The 20,442-nt window shown below is 40.1% G+C and overlaps 1 protein-coding gene across 1 annotated transcript in view; it reads right to left on the reverse strand.

Moving 5' to 3' along the window:
- PKHD1L1 (PKHD1 like 1) overlaps positions 1–20,442 on the reverse strand; it is a 171,522-nt gene that overhangs the window by 63,380 nt on the left and 87,700 nt on the right. The window contains exons 44-50 of the mRNA XM_061122850.1: positions 20,077–20,156; positions 19,443–19,572; positions 17,936–18,065; positions 13,147–13,388; positions 6,760–6,896; positions 3,161–4,190; positions 1,251–1,442 (exon numbers count right to left, since the gene is read on the reverse strand). Coding sequence (XP_060978833.1) covers positions 1,251–1,442; positions 3,161–4,190; positions 6,760–6,896; positions 13,147–13,388; positions 17,936–18,065; positions 19,443–19,572; positions 20,077–20,156 — 1,941 coding nt within the window. The remainder of the gene's footprint in view (positions 1–1,250; positions 1,443–3,160; positions 4,191–6,759; positions 6,897–13,146; positions 13,389–17,935; positions 18,066–19,442; positions 19,573–20,076; positions 20,157–20,442) is intronic.

Consider the following 20,442-nt stretch of genomic DNA (forward strand, 5'->3'; position numbering starts at 1 on the left):
CAATGCAGGAGATGCATGTGATGTGGATTCAATCCCTGGGTTGGGAAGATCCCCTGGAGGAGGAAATGGCAACCCACTTAGGGCTCTTGCCTGGAAAACCCTGTGGACAGAGGAGCTTGGTGGGCTACAGTTCATGGGTCACAAAGAGTTGAACACAACTGAGCGACTGAGAACACACACATTTTAACCAATAATTCAGACAGATGGTGGATGTGTGTATAAAGGGGTGGATGGAATGATATATAGATCGGAGCCAGTCCAGTCATACCAGGTCAGACATGATGAAAATAGACATATTTAGTAATTGGAAGAGTTCCTAATGAAGGGAAGGAAAATCAGGTAGGAAGGACTCAGTGAACACTTTAGGAACCATACTTCCCCCTGCCACCACCTTAACAAGATAGTAAATTAAAAGCAATTCCAAGCCCTTGAGGGGGGAAAATATAGAAAATAAAGCCACAACAAAAAAATCTGAGAGATGTGATGATTAGGATTCCTACCAATCTCCATTTAACATGCTTATCTGGCTGGTGCAAATGCCAGATGGATCATGAATAATGATGGTAAATTAATGCAATTTCATCAGGCAATGATGTCAAGCACATGTGGTGTTCCACATATAGCATCTTTACTCAAACGACTCAGTAAATCAACAGCCTCTGGCACCTGGGGTGCAGCCAGGCACCTAGCAGATGCACCCCCATCCTACATCAATCAGCAAAGATAATCAAAATAATTTACTTTTAGGGGCAGAAACAATGATGTATTTTCACTGTCTTAATCCAAAAGCTATGCCAACTATCCTGCCCTCTGTCACAATATTGGCTATGCTTGCATGCTGCTTAGTTCCTCAGTTGTGTCTGACTCTCTGTGACCCCATGGTGTAGTCTGCCAGGCTCCTCTGTCCCTGGGATTCTCCAGGCAAGAATACTGGAGTATCCTCCAGGAGATCTTCCTGACCCAGGGATCAAACCCAGGCCTCCTGCATTGAAGGCAGATTCTTCACTAGGGGAGCCCATGATATTGGGGTGCCTTAATCAGCAGAAGTTGTGCTCATCCATGCATTTACTCAATACTCCTCATAAGTCGTTTTGGGGTGTGTTATTACTTTCCTGCCTGGCTTCTGACTGATAGCAACATTATTCTTTTTGCAGTGTTCTAAATAAGTGAGTGACAACTCAGGAAGAGGATGATGAAAATTGAAGAAAACATATTTAAATGAGTGGTTCACATGATTACATTCCACTTACCAAAGGAGTCTGAGAGAACCACATCCTTTTCAAGCAGGGACACTGGAGAAGGCTTGTTGAATGCTAGCCGGTGGAAGCTGACCGAGGCGTCACAGACAGACCCGGGGAACCCTATGCTCCACTCGGCTTCTTGAATGCAGTGAGAAGGGTCCAGCAGAGGGCTGTGTGGGATGACGGTGTGTCCTTTGTGACCTAGGAAATGGACGCAAACAGCACATTTTATGTCAGAAAACTAAAAAGCCAAACTGTCTACAACATATGCTTACTATGATCCAGAGTGCCACCAATACAATCGAAAAGTCTTGGTTCATTTTTTTCTTTTTTTGTCATGGAGTAAGGGGCCCTCCTAAAAAGGCTTTACAATGGACTCTTTGCTCAGGGAGCTTATCATGAACATAGCAGAAATATGGGATGTGAAGAGCCCATGAGAGACACAGTAGGGGATGGGGTGGGGAATAAGTAACTTGGTCAAGGACACAAGGAAGGATGTAAATCCAGGTTGTCTGACCATAAAGCCTGGGTTCTCAGCCGAGTCTGTCAACAAACATTAAGAATCTACACTGAGGGACATGCCTGGTGGTCCAGTGCCTAGGACTGCATGCTCCCGAAGCAGGGGGCCCAGGTTTGATCCGTGGTGAGGGACCTAGATCACCAAATGCCCCAACTAAGAGTTCATATGCCTCAACTAAAGATCCTGCATGTTACAGCTAAGACCTGGCACAGCCTAACACATAAATATTAAAAAAAAAAAAGAATCTAAGTTGAATTACGGAATAAAGGTCAATAAAGCTCTGTATATTGGGATTATCCAAATGTTCTCCTTCTTAAAGCCACAATTAGAATAGGAAACAAATCAACAACTATAGGTGAGTATTCAGTCTGTTTGACTATTGAGATAAAACTTCTTTCAAAGGCTTTCAAAAACATTTGTTAATATCTATAGGTTTACTTGTCAGTCGTTTCTCTTTTATAAGGTATTATGCAGAATCATACATACACACACATCCTTCCTATCTTATTTAGCCAAATAGTTATTGCTGTTTAGTTGCTAAGTTGTGTCCGACTCTTTTGCTACCCCATGGACTGTAGCCCTCCAGGCTCCTCTGTCCATAGGATTTCCCAGGCAAGAATAATGGAATGGGTTGCCATTTCCTTCTTCAGGATATCTTCCCAACCCAGGGATCGAACTTGTGTCTCCTGCGTTGGTAGGCAGATTCTTTACCACTGAGCCACCAGGGAGGCCAAGTTGTTTTCATTAAAATTTTATAAAAATGCTAAATTCTAGAAATCATATTTACAGAAAGAGCTGAACTTCAGATGGTAGAAAAATTTAACCTATAAAAAATGTTGATTTTTGTACTACAGTTCACATATTCTTTGAACCAATTCTAAATTCAGAATTTAGATGGGAAAGAAAAAAGCTAACAGTAGGCCTGTGACTTACTACTTCCCTCTAAAGTACTTGAACAGGATGTATCCAGTTTGTCTACATTGCTTATGTAAATAAACCTGGAATTTATACGTCTATGGGCCTGACTGGCTGGAGAATTTGGGTAGTCATGTAATTAACTGAATAAAAGATAAAGTCATTCTCAGACTGACATGGCTTTCTTTTGTGATCCCTAATTCCATAAATATTGTTTAAAATTTGCTATTAACTCAAAACCAAAGTGTAAATGCTGGGGAAAAAAGGACATATATGGAGGCTGCATCTGATCGCTTTGGACTTCTCCAGAAAAGAATGTGTCATCTATGACTAGTGCTGACCTACATCTTTAAGTCATTAGGAAAGTTTGGTACCAGGTAAGATTTGTGATTCATTCAAATATGCTATGACAATTCAACTCCATGTTGACAAGAGAAAAATACATTTCCAAAATATTTTGTCAGAAATGAAAATATCACCTTACCTGTAAGTGAACCATCAACATCAATCAGTACCACTTCATGTTCCCATCGAAAGCCAGCCTTGTTCGGCGTGTGAGAATACTGGATGCCAGTGAATTTTGCACTCCACCCTCCACATCTGTGGTTACAAATGCCTGTGATGGATGTCACTCCCAAAGCTGCACAGCCGGGACGGTCAAAGTTCATGAAGTGTACGGAAGACACAGTCAGTCCTTCACTAAACGGGAGAACCAGGCCTTTTGTCGTGCAAAATGCAGACCCCATCCCCAGTTCATCAAGATGACCAACTATTTTGGCATTTTTAATCAGTGCTCCATTGGTTTCACCCCATCCTCCAACATAAGGAGCCAGGATCCTCTTTGTTTCAATTCCAGCCTCATAATTATTTACCATTACAAAGTTATGGAACTGAAGGGCACCTCCGTTGACCCATTCGGCTCCTTTTTGACAATTCCAAGTTGTGAGTGAATGAAATACCGCAGGCAGTGGCACCAAAGAAGTACATGATCCTGTCTGCATGGGGAAATATTCTTCAAAGATCCACAATCCAAACCAACCTTGAGAATGAACAGTGTTGTTAAAGAATTCTCCAAGAGGGACTCTTTTTTGGCAAATGTTTCGGTCATAGGATGGCCCATCAGGGTGGTTGTTCATTCGATACCAAAAGCCAAAGTGAGTGCCACCAGCAGCGGCGTTGTGTCGTATGGTGTTGTTTGGATTGGTTACCCAAAATGCAGCTGGAGTCACATCGTCATTCAGAAGACTAGTACTCTGACGTACAAATACTGCCAAGTTATATTGCAGGATATTGCCGTGTTCAATGCCGTCTTCTATAAAAAATGCTCCTCCCCTGATATCATATATAATATTCCTCTCGACCAGAAGGTGATGTGTGTTATGGATAGTAATAGCCCTGTTATAGGTCTGGTGAATTGCACAGCCTTTTACATAAGATTTAAACTGTAAATCTCCAAGCAGGTGCCAATGTATTGGATATCGTCCCAATCGGAATGCCTGACCAGCATGGAATATCTGTCAAGCCCAGAAATCACAGCTATTCAGTGATACACATAGAGTTTGCCTGGATCATACTTTATTGCTTCAAAATAATATCCACTTTCACATTAACTATTATTAGTGCATTGATTTCTCCCATATTATTCCTGTTTATCATTTTAAAATGTTCTTTAACCCCCAACCCACCTTGTTTCATTCAATATATTAATATAACAGCCTGTGTGTGCTCATGCTTTTTATCAAATGAATGAATGAACAAAAGCCATCTTCAACTCTTCTGCTTTTCACCTGACTCCATTATGAAATTTTGGTGTTGAGCAAAACACAACCTCTTAAAATACTTCTTTTTCTCCTCCTTTTAATCCTTACTTAATTATAAGAAATATTTCCTGAATATTTATCAAATGCCAGATATTGTGCTAAATGTCATACACATGATCACACTCTTTACTACAATCCTAGGAAGTAGCTACTCATCATAAGCTTCATTTTATAGATGAAGAAAGTGAAATTTAGAAATGCTGAGTATCTATTTCATGGTCACAAAGCTCCACTTAAACCCACTGGTCTGATTATAGAGTTGGTGTTCTTATTAACCACTCTGCTATACTTTCAAAGGTCTACAATCCACCTGATGTGAAGGGCCAACTCATTGGAAAAAACCCTGATTCTGGGAAAGATGCAAGGCAAAAGGAGAAGCGGGCAGCAGAGGATCAAATAATTATACAGCACCATCAACTCAATGGACATGAATCTGAGCAAACTCCGGGAGATAGTAAAGGACAGGAAAGCCTGGCTTGCTGCAGTCCATGGAGTCGTAAAGAGTCAGACACAACTTAGTGACTGAACAGCCAAAATGATCTAATAATCTAAGACAGAAGACACCTCTATGTGTGTGTATGTGTGTGTATCTGTGAAATATAATCTTATGAGGTTTGGAAATAAAATGTTAGGGCATCCATTTAATTTTATTCTTCATATAAAAATATAAATTAACTATTACTAATATTTACTATACAGGTCAACCCTGGTAACCTCACTTAGTCCATATCCAGAAGTTACATGTGTGTAACATAACCTAGGAGGAGGAGAGTTTTACCAAATGTAGCCATTGACTCTGCCACCCTTACTACAGTTGAGTGTTCCCAATTTAACAGATTTCTGGATTTTACTATCTTTCCTTCCTTCACACCCTCCTTCCTTTTATTGAATACTTGATAAATACTATGCTAAACCCAGATTATATAGACTGAAGATACAGAGGAGCTCCTGATATCTTACACATAACTTGCATATTTTTCTTTTATTTATGTATTTGTTCAATTTATAGTCAATTAAGAATCTGCTATGTACCAAGCACTGCTCCAGCTACAGAGGAATCAGTAGAAAACTAGAAGGACTGCTTATGTTCTAGAAGAGATTAAAAAAAAAAAATATATATATATATATATATATATATATATATACACACCTAGAGTTAGGAGTTAATAAAGAAAAATAGGAGTTTGGCAGCTCTTTCAAACAAAGGTGGTGAGGCACAGCCTCTCTGAAGAGATACATCTGAGAAGAGGTTTGACTGAGATGAGTGTGAACACAGAAGTACCTGGCAGAGAAGCATTCTAAGGAAAATGAAGAGCAAGTGGGAAGAACTGAGCTAGGAACATGCCTGACGTGGTCCCATGACGCAGGGAGGCCTATGTGGCCAGCATGGTGGGCGCCAAGGGCAGTTCACACAAGACAGCAAGGGGCCAGAGTGGGGTCAGATGGTGTGGCTCCTCTGGGAAGAGCGTGGACATTTTGTTTTAAGTGTATTGTGAAGCTACTGAAGAGTTTCGAACACAGTGTGGCAAGATCTGATTCACACTTTAAAGCCTGAACTTTGTCCACACGTCTGTTCTCTGTGTCTATGTCTCCATCGCTGCCCTGCAAACAAGTTCATCAGTACCATCTTTCTAGATTTCATATGCATGCATTAATATATGATATTTGTCTTTCTCTTTCTGACTTACTTCACTCTGGATAATAGGCTCTAGGGAGATGGGAGGGGGGTTCAGGAGGAAGGGGACATATGTATACCGGTGGGTGATTCATGGGGATGTATGGCAGAAACCAACACAATATTGTAAACCAATTATTCTCCAATAAAAGAAAATAAAAAATAAAAAAGCTGAACTTTGGCTGTGGTGTGGAGATTCTGTTGCAGAAAAGGTGGAGGCAGGAAGATCAGTTAGGAGAAAAGCATAGTAGTCCAGGTGAGAGGTGACGGTGGTTTGGGTTTGGAAACAGGTGGAGTGCTGGAAAAATAATGGATTCAGGACACACTATTTTGGGACAGAACTTGTTAATGAATTTGACATGGGGTGGGTATAAGAAAAAGAAACAAAATTTTGGCATGATGATATACATCATCAAAATTTTGGCATGATGATATAGATGAATAACAGATGTATTGACACTGTCTGTTTATTTATATGTCTCTTCTACCAAACATTATTATAAGCAGCATCTGGCAAAAAGCAAGTGCTCAATACAAACTCATTGTATAGACAACTTTGGACAAACCACTAATAATAGTGCCTCTTACCTCCACATATTCTATCCTTCCAGTTACCATGTTAACACCAGGTATAGGAGCATGAAGCATAATGCAGCCTCCAAACTGGTCACTTCCTATTTCTTCTCCAAACTTTCCTTGGAGACATGTCTGTGTAGCAAATTCACCTTTAAAAATAAATTTTAAGATACAACAAAGGAAAACCGAGTCAAAATTCTTTCATTATATAAAGACTTCTTTTCATACCTAGTTATATCTTTTTATTTATATATAATTTTAATCTTATCCTAGAACATAATTGTTTGCATCCACGTTATCTCCTCCTCTGCACAGTAAGGAAGGTAAATGCCTTGTCTTGTTCACCTTTGCATCCCCTAAAGTACTTACTTTGCTGTGCTGTGCTTAGTCACTCAGCTGTGTCCGACTCTCTGTGATCCCACTATAGCCTTCCAGGCTCTTCTCTCCATAGAGGACTCACCAGGCAAGAATACTGGAGTGGGTTGCCATGCCCTCTCCAGGGGATCTTCCCAAACCAGGGATCAAACCCAGGTCTCCCGCGTTGCAGGCAGATTCTTTACTGTCTGAGCTACCAGAGAAGCCCAAAAGTACTTACTTTAGTATCTTTCAAAGATACTAGATAAATATTTGAATGGCTGAATGAATGCTGATAAAGGTATTTTGCTTTATTATCTCTGAATTTGTTTTTCACAACATTTGGGATTAACATAGTTGATACAATCTTACACTGGTACAAGATTAGAACATGCATTATCTCACTTAATTCCTACAACAGTATGTTGGCAGAACAGGAAGTATTTTTATATAAAACAGGATGAAACTAGGTTTACAATGGACATAGTGAGATGATGCAGATGAACTGGAATCAGAATGCAGGTCACTTGACATTGAATCCAGTGAGCTTTGTCTTATGTTTCCACTGAAGAAAAGGCTGTACCTAAGGTGGACCAGTTATTATTCGACTACTTATAGGATTGTAATGGCAGTGGGCTTCCCCGGTGGCTCAGCGGTAAAGAATCTGCCTGCCAATGCAGGAGACACGCAGGCTCGATCCCCTGGAAAAGGAAATGGCAACCCACTCCAGTATTCTTGCCTGGAGAATCCCATGGACAGGGGAGCCTAGCCGGCTGCAGTCCACAGGGTCTCAAAGAGTCAGACACGACTTAGCAACTAACCAACAACAACAACAGTAGTAGTGATCACATAAAATATTTGGTTTTTTTTTTTTCAATTATTTTTATTAGTTGGAGGCTAATTACTTCACAACATTGCAGTGGGTTTTGTCATACATTGACATGAATCAGCCATGGAGTTACATGTATTCCCAATCCCGATCCCCCCTCCCACCTCCCCCCCCCCCCCCCACCCGATTCCCCTGGGTCCTCCCAGTGCACCTGGCCCGAGCACCTGTCTCATGCATCCCACCTGGGCCGGTGGTCTGTTTCACCATAGATAATATACATGCTGTTCTCTTGAAACATCCCACCCTCGCCTTCTCCCACAGAGTTCAAAAGTCTGTTCTGTATTTCTGTATCTCTTTTTCTGTTTTGCATATAGGGTTATCATTACCATCTTTCTAAATTCCATATACATGTGTTAGTGTGCTGTAATGTTCTTTATCTTTCTGGCTTACTTCACTCTGTATAAGGGGCTCCAGTTTCATCCATCTCATTAGAACTGATTCAAATGAATTCTTTTTAACGGCTGAGTAATATTCCATGGTGTATATGTACCGCAGCTTCCTTATCCATTCGTCTGCTGATGGGCATCTAGGTTGCTTCCATGTCCTGGCTATTATAAATAGTGCTGCGATGAACACTGGGGTGCACATGTCTCTTTCAGATCTGGTTTCCTCAGTGTATATGCCCAAGAGTGGTATTGCTGGGTCATATGGCAGTTCTATTTCCAGTTTTTTAAGAAATCTCCACACTGTTTGCCATAGCGGCTGTACTAGTTTGCATTCCCACCAACAGTGTAAGAGGGTTCCCTTTTCTCCACACCCTCTCCAGCATTTATTGCTTGTAGACTTTTGGATAGCAGCCATCCTGACTGGCGTGTAATGGTACCTCATTGTGGTTTTGATTTGCATTTCTCTGATAATGAGTGATGTTGAGCATCTTTTCATGTGTTTGTTAGTCATCTGTATGTCTTCTTTGGAGAAATGTCTGTTTAGTTCTTTGGCCCATTTTTTGATTGGGTCATTTATTTTTCTGGAATTGAGCTGAAGAGTTGCTTGTATATTTTTGAGATTAGTCCTTTGTCTGTTGCTTCATTTGTTATTATTTTCTCCCAATCTGAGGGCTGTCTTTTTTTTTTTTTTGGTTTCATCACAATTTTTTTTTATTATTATTATTATTTTTTTTTTTCCAGTGGGTTTTGTCATACATTGATATGAATCAGCCATGGATTTACATGTATTCCCAATCCCGATCCCCCCTCCCACCTCCCTCTCCACCCGATTCCTCTGGGTCTTCCCAGTGCACCAGGCTGGAGCACTTGTCTCGTGCATCCCACCTGGGCTGGTGATCTGTTTCACCATAGATAGTATACATGCTGTTCTTTTGAAATATCCCACCCTCACATTCTCCCACAAAGTTCAAAAGTCTGTTCTGTATTTCTGTGTCTCTTTTTCTGTTCTGCATATAGGGTTATCGTTATCATCTTTCTAAATTCCATATACATGTGTCAGTATGCTGTAATGTTCTTTATCTTTCTGGCTTACTTCACTCTGTATAAGGGGATCCAGCTTCATCCATCTCATTAGGACTGGTTCAAATGAATTCTTTTTAATGGCTGAGTAATATTCCATGGTGTATATGTACCACAGCTTCCTTATCCATTCATCTGCTGATGGGCATCTAGGTTGCTTCCATGTCCTGGCTATTATAAACAGTGCTGCGATGAACATTGGGGTGCACGTGTCTCTTTCAGATCTGGTTTCCTCAGTGTGTATGCCCAGAAGTGGTATTGTTGGGTCATATGGCAGTTCTATTTCCAGTTTTTTAAGAAATCTCCACACTGTTTGCCATAGCGGCTGTACTAGTTTGCATTCCCACCAACAGTGTAAGAGGGTTCCCTTTTCTCCACACCCTCTCCAGCATTTATTGCTTGTAGACCTTTGGATAGCAGCCATCCTGACTGGTGTGTAATGGTACCTCATTGTGGTTTTGATTTGCATTTCTCTAATAATGAGTGATGTTGAGCATCTTTTCATGTGTTTGTTAGCCATCTGTATGTCTTCTTTGGAGAAATGTCTGTTTAGTTCTTTGGCCCATTTTTTGATTGGGTCATTTATTTTTCTGGAATTGAGCTGCAGGAGTTGCTTGTATATTTTTGAGATTAATCCTTTGTCTGTTTCTTCATTTGCTATTATTTTCTCCCAATCTGAGGGCTGTCTTTTCACCTTACTTATAGTTTCCTTTGTAGTGCAAAAGCTTTTAAGTTTCATTAGGTCCCATTTGTTTAGTTTTGCTTTTATTTCCAATATTCTGGGAGGTGGGTCATAGAGGATCTTGCTGTGATTTATGTCGGAGAGTGTTTTGCCTATGTTCTCCTCTAGGAGTTTTATAGTTTCTGGTCTTACATTTAGATCTTTAATCCATTTTGAGTTTATTTTTGTGTATGGTGTTAGAAAGTGTTCTAGTTTCATTCTTTTACAAGTGGTTGACCAGTTTTCCCAGCACCACTTGTTAAAGAGATTGTCTTTTTTCCATTGTATATCCTTGCCTCCTTTGTCAAAGATAAGGTGTCCATAGGTTCGTGGATTTATCTCTGGGCTTTCTATTCTGTTCCATTGGTCTATATTTCTGTCTTTGTGCCAGTACCACACTGTCTTGATGACTGTGGCTTTGTAGTAGAGTCTGAAGTCAGGCAGGTTGATTCCTCCAGTTCCATTCTTCTTTCTCAAGATTACTTTGGCTATTCGAGGTTTTTTGTATTTCCATACAAATTGTGAAATTATTTGTTCTAGTTCTGTGAAAAATACCGTTGGTAGCTTGATAGGGATTGCATTGAATCTATAGATTGCTTTGGGTAGAATAGCCATTTTGATAATATTAATTCTTCCAATCCATGAACACGGTATGTTTCTCCATCTGTTTGTGCCCTCTTTGATTTCTTTCATCAGTGTTTTATAGTTTTCTATGTATAGGTCTTTTGTTTCTTTAGGTAGATATACTCCTAAGTATTTTATTCTTTTTGTTGCAATGGTGAATGGTATTGTTTCCTTAATTTCTCTTTCTGTTTTTTCATTGTTAGTGTATAGGAATGCAAGGGATTTCTGTGTGTTAATTTTATATCCTGCAACTTTACTATATTCATTGATTAGCTCTAGTAATTTTCTGGTAGAGCCTTTAGGGTTTTCTATGTAGAGGATCATGTCATCTGCAAACAGTGAGAGTTTCACTTCTTCTTTTCCTATCTGGATTCCTTTTACTTCTTTTTCTGCTCTGATTGCTGTGGCCAAAACTTCCAACACTATGTTGAATAGTAGTGGTGAGAGTGGGCACCCTTGTCTTGTTCCTGATTTCAGGGGAAATGCTTTCAGTTTTTCACCATTGAGGGTGATGCTTGCTGCGGGTTTGTCATATATGGCTTTTATTATGTTGAGGTATGTTCCTTCTATTCCTGCTTTCTGGAGAGTTTCAATCATAAATGAGTGTTGAATTTTGTCAAAGGCTTTCTCTGCATCTATTGAGATAATCATATGGTTTTTATCTTTCAATTTGTTAATGTGGTGTATTACATTGATTGATTTGCAGATATTAAAGAATCCTTGCATTCCTGGGATAAAGCCCACTTGGTCATCGTGTATGATTTTTTTAATATGTTGTTGGATTCTGTTTGCTAGAATTTTGTTAAGGATTTTTGCATCTATGTTCATCAGTGATATTGGCCTGTAGTTTTCTTTTTTTGTGGCATCTTTGTCTGGTTTTGGAATTAGGGTGATGGTGGCCTCATAGAATGAGTTTGGAAGTTTACCTTCTTCTGCAATTTTCTGGAAGAGTTTGAGTAAGATAGGTGTTAGCTCTTCTTTAAATTTTTGGTAGAATTCAGCTGTGAAGCCATCAGGTCCTGGGCTTTTGTTTGCTGGCAGATTTCTGATTACGGTTTCGATTTCCTTGCTTGTGATGGCTCTGTTAAGATCTTCTATTTCTTCCTGGTTCATTTTTGGAAAGTTATACTTTTCTAAGAATTTGTCCATTTCATCCAAGTTGTCCATTTTATTGGCATAGAGCTGCTGGTAGTAGTCTCTTATGATCCTTTGTATTTCAGTGTTGTCTGTTGTGATCTCTCCATTTTCATTTCCAATTTTGTTAATTTGGTTCTTCTGTGATCACATAAAATATTTGAAGAGACTTAAATGCACTGTGCTTCCTAGCTATACAGATTTATATAGCTATACATGCTGCAGCTGCTGCTAAGTCGCCTCAGTTGTGTCCGACTCTGTGCGACCCCATAGACGGCAGCTCACCAGGCTCTGCGTCCTGGGATTCTCCTGGCAAGAATACTCAAGCAGGTTGCCATTTCCTTCTCCAATGCATGAAAGTGAAAAGTGAAAGTGAAGTCGCTCAGTCATGTCTGACTCTTAGCGACCCCATGGTCTGCAGCCTACCAGGCTCCTCCGTCCATGGGATTTTCCAGGCAAGAGTACTGGAGTGGGGTGCCATTGCCTTCTCCGATAGTTATACATAGTTTTATGTAAACATATATACACACATATGTATATGTGCATGTGGGCATGCTAAGTCACTTCAGTCGTGTCCAACTCATTGCAGTGCTACGGACTATAGCCTCCCAGGCTCCTTTATCCATGGGATTCTTCAGGCAAGAATACTGGAGTAGATTGCCACATCCTCCTCCAGGGGATCTTCCCGACCCAGGGATGGAACCTGCTTTTTCTGCAGCTCCTGCACTGCAGGTGGATTCTTTACTGCTGAGCTACCAGGGAAGTCCATATACATATGTATATATTATATATCTCTGAGAACTATGGTAAGTTAAGGATAGCCATAGAACCAGTCCCAACTATTGACACCTGAGTAGAAGAGACACATATCCCTTCAGGACCACAGTAACTAACTGCTGGTGCTTAACTTCCCAGCCTTCTGATCTCCTGTCTCAGAGACCATGGAAACCCATGTAGGGATGAAGCCTCCATCAACCCAGACCCTGGAAAATTACAGTGATCAGAGCCCTGCTGTTGACTCATACTAGACATATGTAGCATAAATAAGAAATAAACCTTTACCATTTTAACTCACTAAAATTGGGGGCTTATTTATTGCCAGTGCATAACCAAGTCTATTAGTTCTGAACAGGAGCTTATTTTGCCCACAGGGAGTATTTCTGCAATGTCTGGAAACATTTAAGTTGACACACTAAGGCTACTAAAGTTACCTGTGTCAAACCCATCAGGACAGGCTGGGATTTTGCTGTTCCACTCCACATTGTCAGATCCTCTTATTAAAATATTTCTTGTAAGAATTCCAATTTCTGCTCTTGCTTCAAAAAGAGTTCCATCAGGGAGGGTGACAGTGATCCCCAAGTGTGTGTAATTCAGTGGATCAGTGAGCGTTATGTTCCTGCCATCAGCAGATACAGATGCAATGGTCCTTTTTTCATTTTCTTGTTGGCTGTGTCTGTAAAAATTTTAACCACAAGCTCTCAGAATTAATATAAATGAACACACTATTGTTTTGGTGTATTTGTTTTATTCTATTTTGAAAACTTCATCTATAAAATAGGGAAAAATGTTTATGTCATATAGTATGCTGAAGAGGAATTTGAAGATGGTGTTTTACTCTCTCTAAAGTATTCAAAAGAACAACTCCTTACAGCTTTGAGGATCACACACAGTGGCTCTCAACAAAGGGTGATTTTATCACCCTGGGGACATTTGGCAATGCCTGGACACATTTTTGGTTGTCATAATGCAGTAGGGTGGGGGGTGTTGTGTTGGTGTTGGTGTCGGTGGTGTTGGTATTGGTGGTGGTGGTGTTGATGGTGTTGGTATTGGTGATGGTGGTATTCATATTGGTGATGGTATTGGTGGTGGTGGTATTGGTGGTGGTGGTGGTGGTGGTGGTACTGGTGGTGGTGGTGTTGATGGTGTTGGTATTGGTGGTGGTGTTGGTGGTGTTGGTATTGGTGGTGGTGATGTTGGTATTGGTGGTGGTGTTGCTATTGATGGTGGTGGTGTTGGTGGTGGTGGTATTGGTGGTGGTGGTGTTGGTGGTGGTGGTATTGGTGGTGGTGGTGTTGGTATTGGTGGTGGTGGTGTTGGTGGTGTTGGTACTGGTGGTGGTGGTGTTGATGGTGTTGGTATTGGTGGTGGTGTTGGTGGTATTGGTATTGGTGGTGGTGATGTTGGTATTGGTGGTGGTGTTGGTGGTGTTGGTATTGATGGTGGTGTTGGTGGTGTTGGTATTGGTGTTGGTGGTGTTGGTATTGGTGGTGGTGGTGTTGATGGTGTTGGTATTGGTGGTGGTGTTGATGGTGCTGGGATTGGTGGTGGTGGTGGTATTGGTGTTGGTGTTGGTGGTGGCATTGGTGTTGGTACTGGTGGTGGTGGTGTTGGTGATACTGGTGTCAGTGGTGTTGGTATTGGTGGTGGTGGTGGTATTGGTGTTGGTGGTGGTGGTGGTGTTGGTACTGGTGGTGGTGGTGGTGGTGGTATTGGTGGTGGTGGTGTTGCTACTAGTAGGTAGTGGCTGAGGATGTTCCCAAACCTCCTGTGATACACAACAAAGAATTACCTATCTAAAACGTCAATAGTGCTGAGGCTGGAAAAACCCTTACAGAGGGAGTCCACTGGAGGTTCCAGAGCAGGGAAAAGAAATGACTGAGGTGAGTTCAGGAGGTGTCATTTCTACCCATTCCTCCCACACACCCCAAGTTCCAGCAAAAGGACTGGCCAAATTGATAATATACACATTCATGTACTGAGTTCTTCCAACAAACATTTATTGAGTGTCTAGGAGGATATGGCAACCGACTCCAATATTCTTGCCTGGAAATTCCATGGACAGAGGAAATTCTATGAACAGAGGTGGGCTATATAGTTCACAGGGTCGCAAAGAGTCAAACACTACTTAGCCACTGAACAAGAACAAGCCTGTTTTCTAGACTCAGAGTTAAGTACTGGGAGTTGGGTACCAAGCAGTAGTGCCCCTAACTTCAGAGAGACATGTGTTTCTACGGCTGATTTTGTGTTTTATCTACTAACCTGTGTGACTGATGCTGTTGACAGAGGTGCCTTTAGGGGAGTTATCAATGTATCTTTCTGACACTGCTTTTTGATTCCTCTCTTCCTTTGCAAATCTTTATCCTCCTTTAACTACCAGGTCAAATAACAATGTTGCATGTGAAATAGATTGTAAAGCACCTCTCTCAACTTCCCCAGCTCTTCCTCTGGATTCCTGATAAGCACTTCCTGATGCCCCACTAGCACTCACAGTTACCACACTGCAGACCTATCACCCATTTACTTCTCTCTCCTTCCCATAGCTGTCTGCTCCTCTAGGTAAGGCACCCGTTGAATCATTCTGTATACTGAGTACCTGTCACAACTCAGTCATAGATGTGACTGGCTGATCAAATCAATGCAGAATAAATTCCTGAGAGAAGAAGGTAGAGGAATGGAACCCAAATAAGAAGATGATGGAATATTCCAGCGTGAGGGACTGGGAGTCTAAATTCAACTGAAAGTAAGGAAAGCTGGTGCAAGAAGCATTTCAAGGGCAGAACCCAAAGAACTTGGTGATGTGCAGGAAGTGAAGACAGCTGATAGTCAGAAGGTCACTAGGAAAAATTTTGAGAAGATGAAAATTAGATTGTAGGGTTTAAAGGGAAAAAATGGAAAGTGAGATTGAAATGGAAGAAATGGGCATGGTATTTAAGTGATTCAATAATTGAGAGAGAGAAAGGGAGGGGGAGAGAGGAGGCATGGAGAGAGAGAGAAAAGCTTGATGTTACAAGAGACCAAAGTTGGTTCTTTTCCAAGATGGTAAGTGGATGGAAAGACATAATTCCCAAAGACCCAAGGAAGGAATTAGAGGGGCAGGAGGGAGGGGGAAGTGGAGACTAAGAATGTTTGAATAGGGTATATCAATAATATTACGAGATCCCTCAGGTGATTTGGACTAACCTCTCCTAATTCTCTTAGATTCAGATGATACAGAATTGATATTTTTAGAAAAGATCTCAAAAGGATTTTTATATGTTTTGGTTTTTAGTCACTAAGTCATCTCTGACTCTTGTGACTCTTGTAGCCCGCCAGGCTCCTCTGTCCATGGGATTCTCCAGGCAAGAACACTGAAGTAGGCTGCCGTTTCACCTAAATGCACCTTTCCTTCCTTGGTAATAATATCCACACATATAGCACAAACTTTGAGCCAAGTTCCACTCTGTTTTACACATATTAACTCATTTAATCACTACAATAACTCTGAGATACATACTAACAGCATTCCAATTTCAATGAAGCACAGAGCGGCAAAATAATATGGCATTAGGCCTGGTAAGTGGTATTGCCAGGGGTTGGATCTAGGTCAACTAACTTTAAAGTAGTATTCTTAACCACCTGCTTTGCAAACACTCAAATAGGATTTACAAATGAAATAGTGAACAACTAATTAGATTTGGTGGGAAATTCCTAAATTCTTGTTTATTAAAACTTTGCTTTGTTGTTCAGTCACTCAGTCGTGTCCGACTCTTTGAGACCCCTAAGTTCTAAACTTACTTTTCTTTCACCCGGAAAAGCTATGAGGACTTCCTATTCTATAAGTAAGCCCTGTCATTTTGCTGCTTTTTAACTTTGCCATTATATCACCCCAAGGGCAGAGGAAAAAAAAGAGGGTGCTTATAAAGCTAACTATATATTTAACTCTTCCTAACATCTGCAAGTCTATTTTTAACTTGGAAAGGGACAAATTCAAAATGCCATCTTGAATTTTAATTTTAAATTGAGTCACAACCTTAATACAACTTAGCTGTTTCTTGTCATAAATTAGTATTTGTTCCCTGATCCACATAACTATATCCAATTTTGCTATTACATAATTTGAACAATAAAGCAAAAATAAAGCTCCTTTTGCTCTATCTCCCCACCAGAATTCTTGGTGTAGCTATATTAGTTTTGTTCCTTGTATTTCTTATTTGCCAAAATATATAATTAAACAGTAATTAAGGGTCATAAGCAGTTTCATGATAAAATGTCAGACATCAAAGGTCATGTTAATCACTACTTACACTATAATTTCATCCCTATCATTCAATCATTACTAACAATTTTGCTCCATGGGAACCACTGCCAAGACTGTAAGATTAAAAAGACTTAACTAGCTGCTTTCAACTGTGCTCCTTGGTGACCCCAAACAAAGAAGCTCATTTACATTTTTGCATGCATTGATGTACTCAGCTAAAGCTCTCACTCAGAGGTTTTCTTTTTTTTTTTTAATTGGAGTATAATTGCTTTCAATGTTGTGTTAATTTCTGCTGTACAATGTGAATCAGCCATAAGTATACAAATATCCCCTTCTTCTTGAATCTCTCTCCCACCCCTACCCTGACCCCACCCCTCTAGGTCATCACAGAGCAGTGAGGTGAGCTCCCTGGGCTATACAGCTTCCCACAGCCCGTCTATTTCACACGTGCTCGTGTGTATATGTCAGTGCTACTCTCCCAGTTCGGTACACCCTCCCTTTCCCCACTGTGTCCACATGTCCATTTCCAACGTCTACGTCTCTATTCCTGCCCCGCAAAAAGAAATCATCTGTACCATCTTTCTAGATTCCACATTCATACACTAATATATGGTATTTGTTTTTCTCTTTCTGACTTATTGTACTCTATATGACATCACTCAGAGGTTTTCAAATAACTTTTAATAGCAGAATGCTCTTGTCAAATGAAATCTTACGTGGGAAGTGAACCATGAAAAACGACTAAAATCTTTAATGAGTATATATTTATACTTTTTCTTATGGTAAATTCAGTCAATTAAAACTCACACTGGGGATCAACTCAATGTTAATATCTGGCAAATAAATATTTGGCTGTCCAGGCTTCTTTACTTGAGGTTTCAAATTTAAATTAAATGGTTGTGGACCTCCTGAGTCATACCTTTTTTACACAGTTACAAATTTCTATTCTAAATCAAAATTATCAGATCCAGAAGATATCATACCTGTGTCCTGTGCTTGCAATTACAATCTTATCTCCTGGTTTCCATGTTACTGCTTCTTGTAAAATCAAAGTCCGTTCCCCTGCCTTTGCAGTATGAGCCAGACGAGTCCAGACCACAGGAAGAGGCAGACCTGGAACCAACATACAAACCAGCTGAGAGCTTCCTCAGGTATGTCTTCTGGAATATTAAGAGTTTTATGCATTTTAATCTCCTGGATTGAATAACTTTTGAGAAGATTCATTTTAACTTAGCATCTTATACCTTTCGCAAAAAAAAAATTTTAGAGTACTTGCTTTATAAAAGTAACAGTCACATTTTGTAAAAGTCCTTCTGCAATGATATATTTCATTTATGACAATCTCCTTTATATAAACTCAGCATAAATGGCATCATTTTGCTGTTTAGTCCCTCAGTTACGTCTGACTCTCTGCAACCCCATGGACTGTAGCCCACCAGGCTCCTCTGTCCATGGGATTTCCCAGGCAAGAATACTGGAGTGGGTAGCCATTTCCTTCTCCAGAATGGTATGATACTCTTGATAAAATGGCCAGAGGCATACATTGATAAAATGGGCAGAGGCCTATTACCTTTGTCTTGGTTGATAGGAGTTGCTTAAATTGATAATCTGGAGACAAATGAAATGTGTAAATTTCTGAAAATTTTATTAGTGTATATATTTAGCCCAATGCAAGATATATATGGTTATAATCAGGTATCATGTTTATATATTATAAACTTATAAAAGAAGTAGATTATTACAATAGAGAAGGCTTTCCAGGTGGGACTAGTGGTAAAGAACCCACCTGCCAATGCAGGAGACATAAGAGATGTGGGTTCGATTCCTAGGTTGGGAAGATCTTCTGGAAGAAAGCATGGCAACCCACTCCAGTATTCTTGCCTGGAGAATCCCATGGACAGAGGAGCCCAGTGGGCTACAGTCCATAGGGTCACACAGAGTCACACACGACTGAAGTGACTTAGCACGCACGCACATTATAATAGAGAAGACTTCATTTAAAAAGGTTCACACCATACTTCCTTTAAACAGTGCTACCCTGACACCACAAACAGGCTTACAATAGTTTTTATTTGCTGATAATTTTCCAGAATATAGTTACAGAAAAGTGCAACTATAAATTTATAGTTGTATGTTAGAAAGAGCCCATTTTAAAATACAAATGGAAGACGTGACAATTTTTGCTTCCAGACTTAATGCTTTTCTATTCAGATAAGATGAATAAAGAAAACAATCAATGTGGACTGTCTCAAGTGCCAAATTAGGCAAACAATGTGATGGAAAGGCTTTTCAGGAGTGACCTTGGTTGTGCGTCTTGGTGCTCTGTAGGGGTTGACCCGGCCTGTGTGAAGGAGGGAAGAGATAAAGGAGGGTAAAGAGAGAATACATAAAGACAGGAGAAGTTTGGCAAGGCTGCATTTAGAGAGTTATCAGGAGGATTATCTCTGGCTTCTTGGCTGGTCTCTCCTGGACCAATTCCCTGAGCCATACCATGCAGATCCAGGATTCCTTCCCTCACAGCCAGCGTTTTGGCGCCATATACTGGGAGTTCAGGAGACCTCAGGTGCCCGTGCAAGGTAATGACTGCCCTGTGTTGAAATGGGGCTGCTTCTGTCCCAATCTGCAAGGGATTTCACGAGCATCACTCAGAAAGTTGAAACTCATTAGCCACGATTCTCATCACCCAAAAGCAAATTCCTTCCTTCTCTCCCCTCTTTTGAGAATGGACTACTCCATTCTCAGTATGAAGAGAAAGATAAACCTTACATTTTCCTCCAAAAGATAAACCTTACATTTTCTAGTCAGTCAAATACACTGTGCCAGACCTTTGGAAAGGATACTGATTGACTTTGGCCACATACAGCTCAGAGGTAATTTTTTTTTTTTTTTTTTGCACTGTTTAAATTTCTGCTCTCCGAAAGTATGCTTTATCTTCGCATTAAAAGCACAAAAATATTCTGAAAAACTTTTACAATCCAGAAAAAAAGACTTTATGCTAAGAACTGAGATCTACAAAAAGATAAATTGGTGAGAGTCTAGCATAATTAACTGTCCATTTCACACATATTTTAAAAAGAAATGGAGAGAGGTTATCAATAAACACAGTTTAAGTTATCTCAAATACCTGCAGAACGCCTCCATCTGTAATTAGAATATTTTCTGCCTGGAGTTCAATGTCAGCTTCATGAAATATTAGAGTTCCACCTAAAAACCATACAATTTTGAAATATATTACAAGGAAAATTCATATTAAAATCTATTTGTTAAATTATACATTAAAACTTTGATTTCTTATTCCGATCTGCTTTTTCTATTCATGTTACTTCACTTCAGTTCTTTGGCAATATGAAGTAAAATCAAACCCCAAACCAGATCATTTTCCCTTGATCATTTGTTATTTTAAATGCTACTAAATAGTGCAGCTACAGTTTCTAGTTCTACAAACAGAGGACCTCAAATTTAAATTAAGAACAAAAAATTGAAAGAAAAG

The sequence above is a fragment of the Dama dama genome, chromosome 21 (genome assembly GCF_033118175.1).
Source record: "Dama dama isolate Ldn47 chromosome 21, ASM3311817v1, whole genome shotgun sequence".
NCBI lineage: Eukaryota > Metazoa > Chordata > Mammalia > Artiodactyla > Cervidae > Dama > Dama dama.